This window comes from Hydra vulgaris, chromosome 06 (assembly GCF_038396675.1).
Source record: "Hydra vulgaris chromosome 06, alternate assembly HydraT2T_AEP".
Taxonomy (NCBI): Eukaryota; Metazoa; Cnidaria; class Hydrozoa; order Anthoathecata; family Hydridae; genus Hydra; species Hydra vulgaris.
The window spans coordinates 48,194,645-48,212,916 of record NC_088925.1 but is presented as its reverse complement, the minus strand read 5'-3'; the positions used below and the strand labels follow the sequence as shown (position 1 = coordinate 48,212,916).

Sequence of the window (18,272 nt, the reverse complement as noted above, 5' to 3'; positions counted from 1 at the left end):
GATCTCTCTAAAGCGTTAAATTTAATGACTGTCATGTTTGCTGAGGACGCTAACCTCTTTTTATCGCATAAAAATATCCTAACATTATTTCAAACTATGAACATTAAATTAGCGAAAACTTGTGAATGGTTCAAAATGAATAAATTGTCACTAAATGTGGATAAAACAAAATGGTCACTCTTTTATGCGACTGCTAAAAAGAAACTACTGCCTCCCAACTTGCCTTTACTTTTTAAAAATAAAATCCAACTAAAAAGAGAAATAAATACTAAATTTTTAGGTGTCCATGTTGATGAAAACCTTAGCTGGAAATATCACACAAATTTTTTGTACAACAAAATGGCTAAAAGTATAGGAGTAATGTATAAGGCTAGAAATGCTTTAAATAAACAAAGTTTAACACAATTATATTTTTTTCTATCCATTGTCATTTAAACAATGCAAATGTTGCTTGGTGTAGTGCCAATAAAAGTAAACTGGAGCTTCTTTATCGTCAGCAGAAGATGTTGCTCGTCTTATCAATTTTAAAGACAAATTTAATCGTGCTAGGCCTCTTTTATATGAAATGAAAATTTTTAATATATTAGCTCAATGTTTTAAATACTCTTTGTTTTATGTACAAATATATAATAAATTCCTCCCCAGTTTCTTTCCTTAAAATAATATACCTTGAAAGATAAAAATAAATACAATTTAAGAAAAGGCAATTCAGTTCGGCAACCTTTTTATCAAACTAATTTTGGAAAATCAAACATTGGATTACGCGGAGCTTCTCTTTGGAATAAAATAGTTTTTAAATATTTTGATATTTCTCTGGAATGGAGTTACCTCTCATTTTAAAATAAACTTAAAGAAATTACTTTGTCTCTAGATAATATATTAATATATTTTTAAACGTTTATTAATTTCATGTGTTTTATTTGATGTATTTATGCTGTCAAGTTTTTATAGAAATATACAACTATAATTGATTATGATTTATTGAGTAAATTCCGAGCGGTTCTCGATGACAAACCTGACGGTCTTATGCGAGTCTCCTTTTGCTTAGTTTTTATTGTATGATTTTATTATTTAAATGTAAACGATCTTATTGTACAACGATTTACTAAAACGTTTAAGAAAAGAACACGCACACAAAAAAAAAAAAATAAAAAAATAAAAAAAAAATAAAAAGGGCGTTTATATAAATTTATTAAAATTACCTGTAAAAGAAATAATTTTAAAGCGATCTTCTTGGTTTGGTTCTATTTAGTTTTAAAAAGCAGATAACTGGCGATTTTCTTGATTTGGTTCCCTTTAGTTTTGATAAGCAGTTAACTGCTTCGAAACTAAAGTGAACCAAAGCAAGAAGATCGTAATAAAAATAGTTTTTTTACAACAAACTTTTTCTAGCGCATTCCAGCACAAAACTTGGAATAATCAGAGTTTATCGTTTTCTTGTTAAAAGATAGAATCCAAAAATATTAAAGCTCATTCAACAATAATTGCGTAAATTTAATAAAATTGAAAACTGCGATAAAGTATTTATTTAAACCAGAATTTAATTTAAGAAATTTGAACTTTAACAATAGTTTTAAAATTGTTCGTCAATCTTATCATGAATTTTTCACCTTTAATGGTAAAAATGTTCAGTCATTGTTTTATGAAAAATTAAACATGCTTTGTATTTTCGACAAAAAAAAAAACATCTAAATTGTTTATTTAGATGTTTTCGAAAATAATAAGTATGTTTGATTTTTCATAAAAACAACGATGAATATTTTTACCATTAAAGGAGAAAAAATTCATTATAAGAAATGTGACACTTCATTTAAAAGTTATGTAAATCACATTGGTAATAATCACATTTAAATGATTTAATATATTAGGGTTTATAATTTTTTATTAAACTTTTGTCAAAGAATATCGTAAAAATTTTCTATGCATTTTGTTTTTTTTTTGCAACCCAACTAGTATTTTACATTTGGTAAGGCAAGAATTGAGAATCAGGGAGCAAGAAAAAAACTTTTTCAAAAGTCTTTGTGGTTTAATCTCTAAATTGCAGTCATGAACAAATAAAAAAACTAAGTAAGACATTGCGTGAGCGAAGACAAGTTTAGCTCATTAAAGAGCATCATCACCCGCTTTTCTGACCAAGAGTTAGTGAGTTTAGGAAGAACGAAGAAAGTTAAACAAAAGTCAGAAGAAGTTGAGTTAGAAAGATAGCATAGAGAAAACGGACAGATATTGCACAAGATGTAAGAATGTGCAATTCATGCTACACATAATTGGTTTAATCAATTTAAGGTGCAAGTTTATTTAGTTTATTTTGCATGTAGGAAACTTGGTGTAGCTCTGTTGACGTAATTTCTAACGGAAATAAATGTTTACCAGGTTTTAATAAAATTTCTTTACAGGCCCGGTTCTAACAGTTTTCTATGTGTAGGCGAGATGCAAATTTGCCGCCGCAAAAATTAAAAATGCAATAATTTCCAATTTGAAGGAAAATAGAAAAACACTGAAAATCAAACTTTAATATATTTTTATTTTATTACGAAAAATTACACAAAAACAAAGTAAATAAAAAAACTGAATTTATACAAAAATTAAAAAAAAAACAAATTCCATTCATGAAAAAATAAAAAACAAATCGTAATTAAAAGTGAATTTTCCTAGCTTTTAATTCTGCGAAATCTTTAACCAAATCTTCTATGTCCAAATGATCAGCAATTTCTTTCTCGATGGAAATCGTAGCTAGACCAACTAAACGATCTTGACACATTTGTGATCTGAAATAGGATTTTATTATTTTCAGCTTTGAAAAGCTTCTTTCAGCACTAGCAACTGTGACTGGTAACGTTAGTAGTATGCGAAGAGCTATCGAAAGGTTTGGGAATACTTCGACAACATTAGATGTGTAAATACATTTTAATACACTTTTTGGATCGCTATTGGAAGTATCATGTCGTCTCCCAATAGCTTTAATTTCATACCAAAGTTTGACCCCGTTGATATCAGATTGGCCATCAGACATAAGCGCTAACTGCAAGTCCTTACAGTGTTTCAATAACTCATCATCCGTAAAGTGTTTGCTGCCGATATTGTAAAGAAACCCAAATAACTCGTTATATTCCGATAATTGCGTAAATCTTTCATTTATTGCTTGAATTGCGATGTCCAATATTCGATTGAAAAAAGATACTCTGAAGTTTTGTTCTGGTGATACTATCGGTTCATCACGACCTTCGTATAGGAATTGTCTACTCTCTTTCTGCGTACCACGGTCGTTTAGACTTTAGAAATAAGTGGAAAGTTATTATACGCAAGCGCAGTAGAGTTAAAAATAACTTAGAATTTTAATAATGGCTACGGATGCAACGTTTTTAAAAACTTATCATTGACAACGAGTAACTTGTTTAATTTTAGATAATTAAATAGACTTTTAACTATTTTTTAAAATAAAATTATTGTGAAAATAACTTGCAGCTGTACTAAGAAATGTTTTAAATAAAATACAAGACAACTGAATGTGAATAAAATCTACTTTCAGCTAAAGCTACTTTTACTGTTTTTGTTTATAATCTTTAAACCTTTTTTAAAAAAATTTTGAGCGTAGAAATTTTAAAATTTTTATTTATTCAGCAAGATGAAGCTTTTATGTTTTTTGCATTTTTTGCGTATATGAGGATTCAATTTTTTTTGCAGGGTTAAAATAAAATCTTAATCTTTGACTTTTTGTAACCTGTTGCTACGGTACTCCTTTCCGATGTGTATATATATATATATATATATATATATATATATATATATATATACACACACACATATATATATATATGTATTTGTATATATATATATATATATATATATATATATATATATATATATATATATATATATATATATACATTATATATATATACAATTTTTTATTTAGTCTAATATTAAATAAAATGGAACTTCACAACAAAAATATTAAACTCATTTGCAGAGTTTGTGGTCAGTTACTTGGTAAAAAGCATTATTTTATAGGAGAAATTCTTAAAGTAAAATTAGAGAAGCTGTTTCATGTTGAAATGACAGATTTGGAAATTTTCCATCCTCCAAAAATGTGTGAAAAATGTTATTGTACAATGAACAATGTGCTTTCAAGAAAAACATTAACTGCCCTTGGTCTCTGCACTAAGTGGAAACCACACTGCGATGATTGTTTTACTTGCCAATCAGTAAAAAAGCTTAGAAAAGGTTTAGTAGTTTCTAAACAACAATCTAGAAATAAAGTAAGATGAAAAAAATTGATTCAAAGATGTGGACATTTGCAATGTTCACTACCATAAAAGAATCAATAACCATAATACAAAATGAAGACATAGATATATCAGAGCTAAATAATGAGTTAAATCCACATTTGCAACATTGCTTATGTAATAAATGCGGTAATATTTCAAAGCAACCTTTAACTTTAAAAAAATGCAAGCATCTTTTCTGCTTTTTTTGTATTGTAGAAAATATTAAGTTCAAGCCAATTAGTAAAGCAATATGTCCTCAATGCCAAGAATATTTATTATATGAAGATTCATTAGCAAGTAACAAAACAAATTCTCTCATTAAAATGTTGACGGTTGCATGTATTTCAACACAAAATAAAAGATCAAAATATAATTCAAATAAAAATATAAATATCTTTCATGCATAAAATACATTTTTCATTCCTTCAATCTTTATGTAAAAAATATTCTAAATATATTCATATTGATTTTAACAGTTTCAACCTAAAAAACATTAAAAAATAAAAAAATTTAAACACGAAATACAAAAAATATTTATATCGAGTTCCAAGAAAAAGTCTTTCTGCTTTAGTTTATTTTTCCCTTCTTTACAACAGGTTAGTTTCCTTTTCAAGACCCAAATATGGTTGGAATACTAAAAAAATATATACTATAATATTTGTTTGTTTTAAATCAATTTTTATCATAATTTAATAATTTTGAATCAATATGTACAAAACCAGACTGATGATTCAATAGATAGAATCAAAATTATAGCATTCAATTGATAAAATCAAAAACATAACCAATGGTATTGCTTTGAAGCAGGCAATACAGTTGATTTATTTGACGTTATTGACTAAATCGAAAGCCTGGAATAATAACATTCAAAATTTTGATCAAAAATAAGAGTGGATAATAATATAATGTATGTATGTATATGTATATATATATATATATATATATATATATATATATATATATATATATATATATATATATATATATATATATATATATATATATATATATATATATATATATATATATATATATATATATATATATATTAGGGCCTTGCGAATCGATTCGATTCGCGAATCAAGTGTTGCTTCGATTGAGTCGAAAAAAAAGATTCAAGTTTTTTCGAATCATATTTTATTTTGGGAATGTTGCTATTTTTTTAGATTTCTAAAGCTAAAATGTAATTGAAATGGATTTTTACCAAAGGTGGAGTAAGAGTAAATGAAAATAGTTCTAATATCACTTTTAAACAAACGCCAAAAATATAATCCGGGCAAAAAGAATTTAATCAAAGAAATATTTTTATTTTTTTGGAAAAAAAAATGCTTAAATTTGGTTTAACACAAACTGCTGATTCGATTCGCGAATCAATACCTGCTTTGAGATTCAATTCGAAACAAAAAATGTCGATTTGCAGGGACCTAACATATATATATATATATATATATATATATATATATATATATATATATATATATATATATATATATATATATATATATATATACATATATATGTATATGTGTGTGTGTGTGTAAATTATGTTAGTGTATTTTACAAATAGAGTGTTCAATGTTCTTAAAGAGCAGAGCAATATTAAATGCCCTGCTAAATAATAACATTTCCAAAAAATGTATGCTATGTTTGCAAGAAAAATTTGAAATAATTACTCATTTAAATCAGAAAAATTTATTAAATTAAAAATTTGAATTAATTTCTAAATGTAAACACGAAAATAAATTCCTCTTAAAAAATTATAAAACAAATGACCAAATTAAATTATCCCCATTCCAAAGAAATTTATTTAATAATTACTTTCTGTAACTTCCTGTTAATCAAAAAAAATATAGTAATTTAAAAAAAAATTATTTTTATTTTTAGTTATAATAATTTATAACTTCCTGTAAAATAATTTTTTTTATAAATTGAATTTTTTTTAAATTTAGTAACTCTTCCTGATGATCCAGCAATGGTGAAACTTAAAGTTGAAGAAAAAATGTTACTAACAAATAAAAATATCATGTTACTAACATATAACAATATTATGCTCTCTTCTTTAAGAATATTGAGCACTATACATATATATATATATATATATATATATATATATATATATATATATATATATATATATATATATATATATATATATATATATATATATTTATAACCAATGGTATTGCTTTGAAGCAGGCAATACAGTTGATTTATTTGACGTTATTGACTAAATCGAAAGCCTGGAATAATAACATTCAAAATTTTGATCAAAAATAAGAGTGCATAATAATATAATGTATGTATGTGTATGTATATATATATATATATATATATATATATATATATATATATATATATATATATATATATATATATATATATATATATATATATATATATATATATTTATATTTATATATATTTATATATAAATAGCCACATCGGAAAAGAGTACCATAGCAACAGGTTACAAAAGTTTAATGATTAAGATATTCTTTTAACCCTGCAAAAAAAATTGAATCCTCATATAAGCAAAAAATACAAAAAAAATAAAAGGTTCATCTTGCTGAATAAATTTAAATTAAAAAATTTCTACGCTCAAAAATATTTTAAAAAAAGTTTTAAAATTGTAAACAAAAACACTAAAGTTGCTTTAGCTGAAAGTAGATATTATTCACAATCAGAGGTCTTGTATTTTATTTGAAAAATTTCTTCGTACAGCTACAAGTTACTTAAAAAATAATTTTATGAAAAAACTATTTAAAAACCTATTTAATTATTTAAAATTGAACAAACTACTCGTTGTCAATGATTAGTTTTTATAACGCTGTTAGCGTAGCCGTTTTAAAAATTCTTCAATAAATGTAATTCCACTGCGCATGCGTATAATAACTTTCCTCCTGCAAACGACCGTGGTACGCGTACGTATTTATAAGAAAGTTTCTTAGGAATATTCTGGAACTTTAATTTGCGTATTTTATGAACCAATAGAATTCGTTTGTTTGTATATTTGGCGGTTTGCTAACATCCATCCCTGAAAAAGAAAAAAGAAACTTTTTTTTACTGTTTCTTCTTCGCCAAATCCCAAATGTAAAACATGTATACAAACAAACGCTTTTATTACTATATTATTTATTTGAAAAAATTAGTATGTATTAAAGTTCCCGTAAAATACAACGCTGCCTAAGCAAAAAATTTGTGGACAAATAGGAAATGTTATAATCTACAAAATCCATAACTTTAAATTATAAAAATGGAGTGAGTACGTAGAAGAACTTGGAAATTTTTAAAAAAAATAAAATAATTTCTTGTTACAAAAAAAAAATTCAAAAAATTTTTTTTTTTTGGGAAAACACAAAATAAATTAAAAAAATGCCGCTCTAGAAAAGTGCCGCCGTCGGCTGTCGCCGACGTCGCCTACGCTTAAAACCGGGCCTGTTTCTTTAGAGCGTAATAATAGAAAGCGAGGAGGTGGTTTAATAATTTATTTTAAAGAATGTTTGAGGTATATTATGAGGCCGGACATTATTAATTCTGATGACGACAAAGAGGTTTTAACAATTGAAATCATAACCACAAAAAAACGAAAATTTAACTTTAAGTTGTTCCTATCGCCCACTTTCGGGTAAAATTGAAAATTTTAAATATATTTAATAATGATATTTTAAGACTAAGCAGTCAAAAAAAAAAAATTATACTAATTAATCAGTGATATTATTTTAGATAGTTTTCAATACTACAACATTTGTGGAATTAATAAGTTTTATGATGATGTATTTGAACATGGGGCAATTCCTTTAATTAATAAGCCAACAAGAGTCAACTTTAACTTCAACTACTTTATTTGACAATATCATAACAAATGACTTTTTTTAATAAATCTCTAAATAATGATATAATTTTAGGAGACATCTCAGATCACTTCCTTATTTTTATCTCAATTAACATTACCGCAGAAAAAACATCCCTGCAGAAAATAAGTTTTTTAAAACGCCTTTTTACCGCAGCAAATTAGAAACCTTTTAAAGAGCAGTTATCTCTGCTTCATTGGAATCAAATTTATGACTTTTTTTGAAATATATGACGTAATTTTCTTTCTTTAAAACTTCTTATAAAATATATGGCGTAAACTTGTACATTAAATAAAAAAAATATACATTAAATATAAAAGCAAGAGTTTTATGTCACCATGAATCACAAATGAACTTAGAAGATCCTCTAAAATTAAGCAAAAATTATATATCAAATACTTAAAAACCAAAACAAACAAAAGTAAGATTCTTTATAAAAATTATGCCAAAAAATTTGAAAGACAAAAAAAAAATTAAAAAAAATTGTGCTTCTCTAATTTACTTGAGATGAACAATTGTAAACGCACATGCATAGTTGTAAACGCACATGGGAAAGCATAATTGAAGGGCTCAGTGGAAAAAGTACTCAAGTCACAAAATTAATGTTTTGAGAAAATTTAGTTTGATCAGAGATATAACACTTTAAAACAAGGATTTAAAATGGCTGATCAAAGTAAATTTTCTCAAAACATTTACTTTGTGACTTAAGACTTAAGTCACAAATATTTTGAGAAAATCTACTTTGATCTGCCATTTTAAATCCTTGTTTTAAAGTGTTATATCTCTGACCAAACTAAATTTTCTAAAAACATTAATTTTGTGACTTAAGTACTTTTGCCACTGAGCCCTTCAATTGTAAACGCACACGGAAAATTCTTAGAAAACTTGCATGCAGAAAATAAAACCGCGCTCACTGCCCAAAACTATTAAAATTAATGATGAATTTTCCTCTGATTTCCAACTTTAATAAGTAGTGAATTAAATAATTTTTTTGTTTCTGTTGGCCATAGTCTGGCTGAAAAAATTCCTCTTGTGACTAATAAAATAGATGAGTATGATTTTCCGATAACTTCGGTCTTAACATCTTTTGAATTATCTTATGAAGATTTTGAGCAATCTTAAAAAATGCTTAAGTGTAATAAATCAGCTCGTCATGACAATTTTTTGTTCTTTTTTTTTTGTTCTTCACTAAATTAAAATACAAATGTTTCAAGATACCAATATAAAAGAGAATAATTACATTAGAAAAGGTTAAGAATAAATATAAAGAACGCGGACACTTTATGAAGATCGCAAGGTCTTGTCACAGATAACCACTGTTGAAACTTTGAGGTTTCTTTCTTTATAGTTTTAAATAACTTGCTTAAAGGTGGTTGCAACAAAATTACATAGCCTTCAAACGACTGTCTCATGCGACTTTTCTCTGCAATTTTCAAAAAATTTTACTTTCTCAAAATCAAAATAGTCCAAGTAATCTTCATTCAATGGTTACTATTATTTGATATTTTAATTGAGTTTTCTACTTCATTTTCTATATCTACGACTGGTTTCCATGAGTTGCATATTTTTATTATTATTATTTTTTTCTTTCTTTAAAGTATATGTACAAGTTCAACAATAAAGTATAAGTAATTAGGATGTTACTTTTTTTATTTTATAGTATTGATCTTTATAGTATTAATAAATATTGATCTTTTTTAACAAATACTTGTAACGTAATTTCATGTTCTTTCTTCGTTTGTTATCAAGTTAACTCTTCTGTGATACATCTGCCAAATACCAATCTTCTTGTATAAAAGTTTATAAATATGCACACGCACACATATACACATACTCACATATACACAAATCCAGATACATTATATATTTATATAAATATATATATATTTTAAGGTTGGCATTTTTTTGCGAACTTTAGTTTTACTTATTCCAAGGGTTCTATATATGTAATTATGATTTTATACATATACACTTATAAATAATGATTTTTCTTGTTTTGATTTACATAAATTATAACTTTTTAGATTATTGGTAGATTAAAAGAATTAACAATGGTAACGGTATCTAATTTATTTCAAGTACTTAATCACAACAATTTAAAAAATTTAAATATGGAATTTAAGATAAATTAGCATAGTTCAAATTAAATTTTTAATGATGGTTTAATGATGACTATATAACTTTATTATTCATTATAGCTATATATAAGTAACTTAATGTTTAATTATTTGTAGTCATGTGGCTTTCGAATTTTAGAATATGTCATTGAAAGAGTCCAGCAACGAAGAAGTGTTTGAAATGTTAAAGGAGCCTTTATTTGAGTAATTTAAATATAAATTTATATATAGTTCATTCCATTTCTCTATATAAAAAAAAAGGAAATATTATATATAATTAATTATTAATCATAAATACTTCGACATAAAGTTATGATATGTGTTATGAATTGTTATATTTTATTGATCTAATAAATGTGCTAACAGTTTAAAATTGCTGGTATGATTTATTTTGATGATGATAATCATTATTTTCTTAGTTTTTACTAATTTGTTAAATAAATGTTAAATACATGCATTTTAACTTGAGTTTTGGAAATAATTTTTTTATTAGAAGGTTTAAAATATTTTTATAAAGGATTTAAACTTTATAGAATTTTTAAAGAATGTAAAAGTTAATCAGTTTAAGTCTTGGCCAATTTTAGTTTATAAAATATAGTATTTCTCTTTATATGCCATGAAATGCACCATAATTAGATAATTGACTTTTAAGTCAACTAAAATTTTCAGCATTTTAGTTAATTAACAGTTAAATTTCTCAGATAAAATTGTTTATAAAAATGTACTCAAATATGTTTTTATTTCAGGATGATAATGTTGAAAATAGTAATGAAGAAGACCAGAATATGCTAGTTTGTTTACCTAATTTTGTATTTAAATTAATATAATTACTTTTTTTTTTTTAATATACCTTGAACATTTAGGCAAAATTTTACTTAGGTTGTTAAAGAAGTTCATAGAACTTTATCTATAAAGATACAATGAGACAGGAAATAATTTAATATTTATATATCATTTTAAACTGTGTTTAGTTATTACATTTTAGGTACTTGTTGAAATATTTGAATGTTTATTAAAAAAGTTATTTAAATTTTATTATATATGTTTAAAATAAAAAATTAAAGATGGAAAAATTTGAATATCGAGGATATATTAAAACCCATGCTCTGCTTAGGGTTTCAGCACAAGCCATAACTGATGAATTGGTTTTAGTTCATGGTGACCAAGCTCCAAAATATAGTACAGTTGCCAAGTGGGCTACTTTATTTAAAGATGGTAGAGAGATTCTAAGAGATGATCCTTGCTCAAGGTGCCCTTAAACCACGTATACAGCTGAGAGTATAAAATGTATGTGAGCCATAGCCATTATTGAAGAAAATCCGCATGCAACACATGATATAATTAAAGCCCTGACATCAATCAATTGTTTTACAATCAACAAAATCATTAACAGTGCACTTAAAAAAAGAAAATTAACATCGTGTTGGATACCCCACGAGTTAATCGATCAAAATCGCAAGAATAGATTTGAAGCATGTAAGGCTAATTTAGCCCTTTTCAGAAACGGCCCATGGAGACTTTGTGATATTATTACAGGGTATAAGTTGTGGTTTTATTTGAGACAAGTTGGACACAAGTTGGCTGAGGCTAGTTGGGTCGGTGAAGGTGAAAGTCCAAGAACTATAGTAAGATGCGACAGATTTCAGCTGAAAAACATGTTCTACATCTTCAAAACAACAAGTGTTGTTCATTTGGGTTATGTTGAAAAGGAAGACACCGTTGCTAGCGAATATTATATAAAAAGTTGTTTGAAACCTCTTATATGCGAAATAAATAATAAAAGACCTGAAACAGGCTCTCAAAATTTCAAATTTCTCCATGATAACACTCGACCTCATTTGACTCAAACCATCACAAATTGTCTAAACCAAGCTGGAATTACAATAATTCACCACCAAACATACTCACCTGACTTAGCTCCATCCGATTATTTGCTATTTGACTTGATAAAAAAAAATCTTGACAATGATACTGATGTCAAAAGCAAAAAACTTGCACAACAAAGCTACTTCAAAGTATACCCAAAGAAGAGTATAAAAAAATGTTTGACAAATGGCTTGAGAGGATGCAACTTTGTATAGATAATAATGGACATTATTTAAACATTTAATAAAATAAAATTAATAAGAAACTCTTTTTTTTTAATTATTATTATAGGGGAGTTCTATGAACATTCCTAACGACCTAAGTATTTACACAAATCCATAGATTGTTGACAGTTATTTATATACAATCAACTTTATTGTCACAGACTGGGTAATAAGAGTTAAGACCTGTATACAATCAGAATGCCTACATCATAGATATATAGTTGTTAATTATAATTTTAGAATTTATTTAAATATCCTGCTGAGTTTAAAGGCCCTCTACTTGCCATAGATAAGGTTTAAAAAAAAAATTTAGTTGCAGTTTTAATTTGTTTAATTTTCTTTAGAATTTTTTTCTCATATAAAATTGTTTATAAAAATATAAACGAAAATGTTTTTATTTCAGGATGAGAATGTTAAAAATAGTATTGAAGAAGACCAGAACACGCCAGTTTGTTTACCTAACTTAGTATTTAAATTAGTTCAATTACATTAGTTTGCATAATTTAAATAAAAATCTAAAAAACACGGAATATGATTTTTTTTTTTAATATACCTTAAGCATTTAGACAAAATAATATTTAAATAAACCAATGAGTTATTTACACTTATTTATATATAATTGACTTTATGTATTATTAATACAGGCTGGGAAATAAAATTTTTGACCTGTATTTAATAAAAATGTCTGTATAATAGATTTATAGTTGTTAATTATATTTTTAGAATTTAACTAAGTGTGCAGAAGAGTTTAAAGGCCCTGTACAAGCCGTATATGAGGTTTTTTCAAATAAAAATTCAGCGAAAGTTTTTAATTTATTCAATTTTGTTTAGAAATTTAATGATATATATATATATATATATATATATATATAATATATATATATATATATATATATATATATATATATATATATATATATATATATGCATGTTTGTTTCATTTTTCTTACATGCCTTTAAAAAAGGATGGTATAAACTTATGGTATAAACTTTGATATTTTACAATTTACAAACACATATAACATTTTAAAGTTTAGCCTAAATTTATAATTTTAGGATATTGAAAATATGTTTTCTGATGGTGAATTCGATGTAAATATTTCAAAATTAAATATTATGATAAATTTTTTTTGTTTATTTGTTTGACTCTGATAAAATATATTAACATAATAATTTTAGTTTCTTATTGAGAAATCTTTGCCACACCAAGAAATTGGTAATGTTCATGTTGATAATAATGTAAGTTTGTTATAAATTTGTTTTCAGAATTTAATTAATAAAAAAAAACTTTTTATGTTGTATAAATATTACTTTTTGTTGTTACTTTAGAAGTTTCTTACTTCAACACCAAATAAAGTTTTTACCTACAAATTAAAATTACGGGTATCTAGAAAATTTTCAAAAGTAGTAAAATTTTAAATAATATTATTTGTTAAAGTTATAAATATATTAAAATCTTTTTTTTTTGCATATAGATTTGAATAAATTTTTTAAATCTTAAAATCTGTTAAATCTTTTATATATTATCTAGGCTAGAATAGAAACTCCAGCTTCTCCATTAAATGAAGTATGTTTTTCGATTTTTGTATCTCCTAATTTTACAAGTTACTGATGAATCCATTACATGCCAGTTTTATTAACAAACAGTTTTTTATAAATTATAATTCCATTACAATATCTATTTCAGACCGAAAATGCTGAAACCAGCGCTGAAGAAGACAGTGGCTTAGAAATACATTCAATCAATGTAAATACTTCATGTTATTTTACATTTTACATTTTTGTTACATTTTCATTCAATGAAAAGTTGTTTTTTTTAATCTTTATTTAGAGTTTTGTTGATGTTGAGCAAGATGTAGATGAGGTTGATGTATGATGTATTTCTATATCCTCTTAATTTATAACAATAACTTTATTGTGTATATATAAATATATAAGTTAAAGGTTATAATAAATTTATTTTTTTTCAAAGATTTTATGTTTACATTAATCAACTTATTTTAGAATGACAGTAGTGATGGCGATTATCAACCAAGCAACCTAAGTTCAAGTAGTGATGGGAGTAGTGATGAAAATGAGGAAGCAAATGTTTCAATAGAAAGGGGTGATGTCAGTGTATCAACTATCCATAAAGAAATTCCAAAGATAAACACCATGCTGCAAGATTGCCAAGCTTCTTGTAGCTATTCTGATGTCAGCAGTTCTATGACACCAAAATTAAATAACTATGAGCAGATTGTAAACTCTATTGAAAATTTAACTGAAGCAGTTGTCTGCAAAAGTAAGGGTGATGCTGTTGGTAAATAATTTATTGTTTTTTTAATAACTGTTTAACAGTTTAATTGTTATAAGTTTAATAATTGATTAATAATTTAATGGTTAATAGTTTAATTGATAATTTAGTTGTAAAAAAATAAAGATATTTATTAACTTCAAATTCATTTCACTCTTAAATTATTTATGTTAGGGTAATTACAATAGAATAAAATTTTAAAAATAATTTTAGGTATTCCAAAAAGAAAAAGTGGTCATAAAATGCACTTTTGTTTATATTGTAAAAAACGTGTTTGGAATCCTCCTCGGCATTTTATGAATATTCATAAATCAGAAGATGATGTTAAGGAAGCTCTATCACACCCATTAAGAAGTAAAGAAAGGTCTCATGCTTGGAAACTAATTACCAGGCAAGGGGATTACCTAGCTAATATAAATCTTCTTAAAGATAATCAAAATAATCTTTTTGTTGTCAGAGAGTCATCAGCCAAAGTAATGGAGCTTGTACCTTGTATAAACTGTCATGGAATGTTTAATGCTAAAACTCTTTACAAACATGCTAAAAACTGTAAACCAAAATTTTTGGAAATAACTTCAAATAAAAATTTATCTTCAAGTCGAGCTATGCTTGGTGTTGCTGTAGGTGATAAGAAGTTTGGTGAAGTGCATGAGCTCATACTATCAAAAATGAAGCGGGACGATCTTCACCTTATTATTCGTAATGACAATTCATTATTAATGTACGCTGCTGTTGAGATGCAAAAAAAACAAAAAGATAGATATCATGATATTAGGTATTCTTTGCGTTGCCTTGCTCGAATCTTGCAAATATTTCGAAGGAATGATATGCAAGAAAATGCTGTTGCAAGTTTGTTGGTGTTACCGGAAAATTTTGATCTTATTACTTCAGCAGTCAAAATTCTTTCTGAATATAATGGCCCTAGAGATATTGGGAAACCAAATACTTTTCTAAAGGCAGGATTTTGTTTACGCAATCTAGCACTTACTGTAAGAGCACTTGCTTTGAGAGAAAACTGTAATATTAAAATCGAAAAAATAAGAAACTTTTTAGAGTTATATGATAGTGACTGGCAAGTTATGGCAGGAAATGCAAGGTCAACTTATGAATCTGATAAAGCTAATCAGCCTGAAGAACTGCCATTGGAGGGTGATATAATGATTTTAAGGAAACACATTTTGGATGAAATGAGAGACTGTGTTTATCGCATTGAGTCTTCTAGTTTTTCAAATAAAGATGTTAAACAACTTGCTAAATTAACTTTGACACGAGTACTAACTTTTAACGCTAGACGTGGTGGAGAAGTATCAAAATTAAAACTTTTGCAGTGGCAAGGTGTCGAGGATGGAAGATGGAAAAGGCGAACCGATATTGACAATCTTGATGACCCTGTAGAAAAAATTCTTGCTGATCGTATGCAGGTTTGCTATATTGAAGGGAAAAATAAAAAAGGGAAAAGTAAAAATGCTTTGGTGCCTATACTTTTTACCAGTGAAATGATAGAGGCCATAAGGTTAATTGTAAAACATAGGTTGTATCTAGAGGCTCATGATAGTAACCCTTATGTTTTTGCATACGGTGAATTTTATTTAAAAGGTTGGGATACTCTTCAAAGCATAACTAAGAGTGTTTCAAATCTTCAAAAGCCAAGACTTATAACACCTACAAGAACACGCAAACTTTTGGCAACAATGATGCAGCTATTAGATATGAATGATGCTGAATTAACATGGCTTACAAATCATTTTGGTCATACTAAAGATGTTCACATGAATTGGTATAGAAAGGAAGACGCTACCATAGAGCTGACCAAAGTAGCAAAAGTTCTTGTAGCTATTGATGATGGGAAATCTGTAAAGAACAAGAAGATTGATGATGTTCTTAAAGAAAATAATAGAGTTTTAGAAAATAACTCTCATGTTGTTAGTGCTTCAATGGGTAAACAGTCAGGTAATAGTTAATGGTAATATTTAACAATAAAAATTTTCAATTGTTTTTACATGGCTAAAGTGTTAAGGAATAAAAACACTTTATGCTGCAATACTCTGTTTTCTTATTTTATTTGATAAATGTGTTTCTATAGAAAAAAGAAAACAGTACACTCCAAATAATAACTGTGAGGACATGCTAAAACCTATTAAAAAGGTATTAAATGCTATCACAACTGGTTTAAATGTAGTGTTATGAAAATAGTTTTCAAGTTTGTAAACTTTTTTAAAAATTGCAACTTATTAAAATATGTTTATTAATTTATAGAAAAAAACATGGGAAACATGGACTGAGGAGGAAAATGATGCAACTAATAAAGCTTTTCGAGCTCATTTATTACAGAAAAAGATACCTCAATTGCACGAGATGTTGCTAGCAATTAAAAACTTTCCTATTTTGGAAAAAAGAGGGCATAAAAAAATTAAAGATTAAGTTAGAAACAATATTTTAAGAATGTAAAAAGTCGCTTTTTATACTAACTATACTGTAATGTAAAGATTTCACCTAAAGTGTTTAAATGACATTTAAATAAGCGAAAATAGTTTGTAGTTTGTAATAAATTGTTTCAGTTATTTCAGTTCTCTAATTTTAGAGAGTTAATTATTAGATAAACTCTTAGACTAGAGTTATTTATCGGATTAATTTCAAGACAAGAGTTATTTATTAGATTAATTTCAAGACTAGAGTTATTTATTAGATTTATCCTAGACTAGAGTTATTTATTAGATTAGTTACTAGACAAAAGTTATTTATTTGATTAATTTCAGGACTAGATTTATTTATTAGATTAATCCTAGACTAGAGTTATCTATTAGATTAGTTTCTAGACTAGAGTCATTTATGACATTAATTACTTGAGTAGAGTTATTTATTACATTAATTACTAGACTAGAGTTATTTATAAGATGAATCCTAGACTAGAGTTATTTATTAGAATAATTTCTAGCCTAGATTTATTTATTATAATTATCAGATTTTATTGAAGGTCCAACAAAAGTAACTGTCTTTCCTCTTCTTTTTGTTTTATTTTATTTATTTACTTATTTGATTAATTTAAAATAAGAAAATGTAAAATGAAATGATCATTTAGAATTTTCATTGAAGAAGAATCCTATTACATGATCTAGGGTCATATGATTCAATATTTGAAATGGCATTCCATATGCAGGTCCGATATAGATTTCTTAACTTTGCGAAGATAAAGGAAACATTATGTTAGAAAAATATGTTTTAGTTAAAGTAGTTAAATTTTTCGACTCGTAAGAATTTATCTATTGCTACTTCTTTTACGTATTTTTACATTATGTTAATATGTTAATAAAATTGTCTTATGTTAAAACCAAATTGATTTTTCTTTTTTTAGGGAAGTTTCTACATAATTATGACGCGTATTTTAAAAATGATTTCATTAGGTGAAACTCAGTGAAACTCTGATTTTTACCTTTAAATCATAAATTAATAGCTATAGAAAAAGCCTACACAAGTGAAAAGGAACAAAGGCAACTTGCAAGAAAAAAAAGCAATTAGTAAGTTTTATTAAATTTTTTAAATTAGTTTCTTGTTTAACAACGTAAGTTTTTATATTACCCCTAATATTTTGACATTGAAATAACATTTGAATACCTTAATCGTGGTATGTATTCAAATCGAGTTTTTGTAAGCAA

The 18,272-nt window shown here is 25.9% G+C and overlaps 1 protein-coding gene across 1 annotated transcript; it reads left to right on the top strand.

Moving 5' to 3' along the window:
• Positions 1–10,378: 10,378 nt before the first annotated feature.
• Positions 10,379–17,822, top strand: LOC136081461 (uncharacterized). The gene is made up of 17 exons (XM_065798775.1): positions 10,379–10,440; positions 10,603–10,615; positions 10,983–11,045; positions 11,301–11,451; positions 11,539–12,251; positions 12,567–12,620; positions 12,730–12,792; positions 13,383–13,418; positions 13,506–13,565; positions 13,656–13,709; positions 13,858–13,893; positions 14,014–14,073; positions 14,158–14,196; positions 14,331–14,625; positions 14,833–16,569; positions 16,703–16,764; positions 16,876–17,822. The coding sequence occupies exons 1-17, from the start codon at positions 10,379–10,381 to the stop codon at positions 17,038–17,040; spliced, it is 3,663 nt and encodes a 1,220-aa protein (XP_065654847.1). The 3' UTR covers positions 17,041–17,822.
• The last annotated feature ends 450 nt before the right edge of the window (positions 17,823–18,272 follow it).

What these genes read in the sequence shown, in the direction of transcription:
- LOC136081461 (XM_065798775.1), top strand. Translation starts at nt 10,379, where the DNA reads ATGTCATTGAAAGAGTCCAGCAACGAAGAAGTGTTTGAAATGTTAAAG. An exon ending in TAGTTTGTTTACCTAATTTT is followed by an intron (nt 11,046 to 11,300) that starts GTATTTAAATTA and finishes AAAAAATTAAAG; the next exon opens with ATGGAAAAATTTGAATATCG. An exon ending in ATGTTCATGTTGATAATAAT is followed by an intron (nt 13,566 to 13,655) that starts GTAAGTTTGTTA and finishes TTGTTACTTTAG; the next exon opens with AAGTTTCTTACTTCAACACC.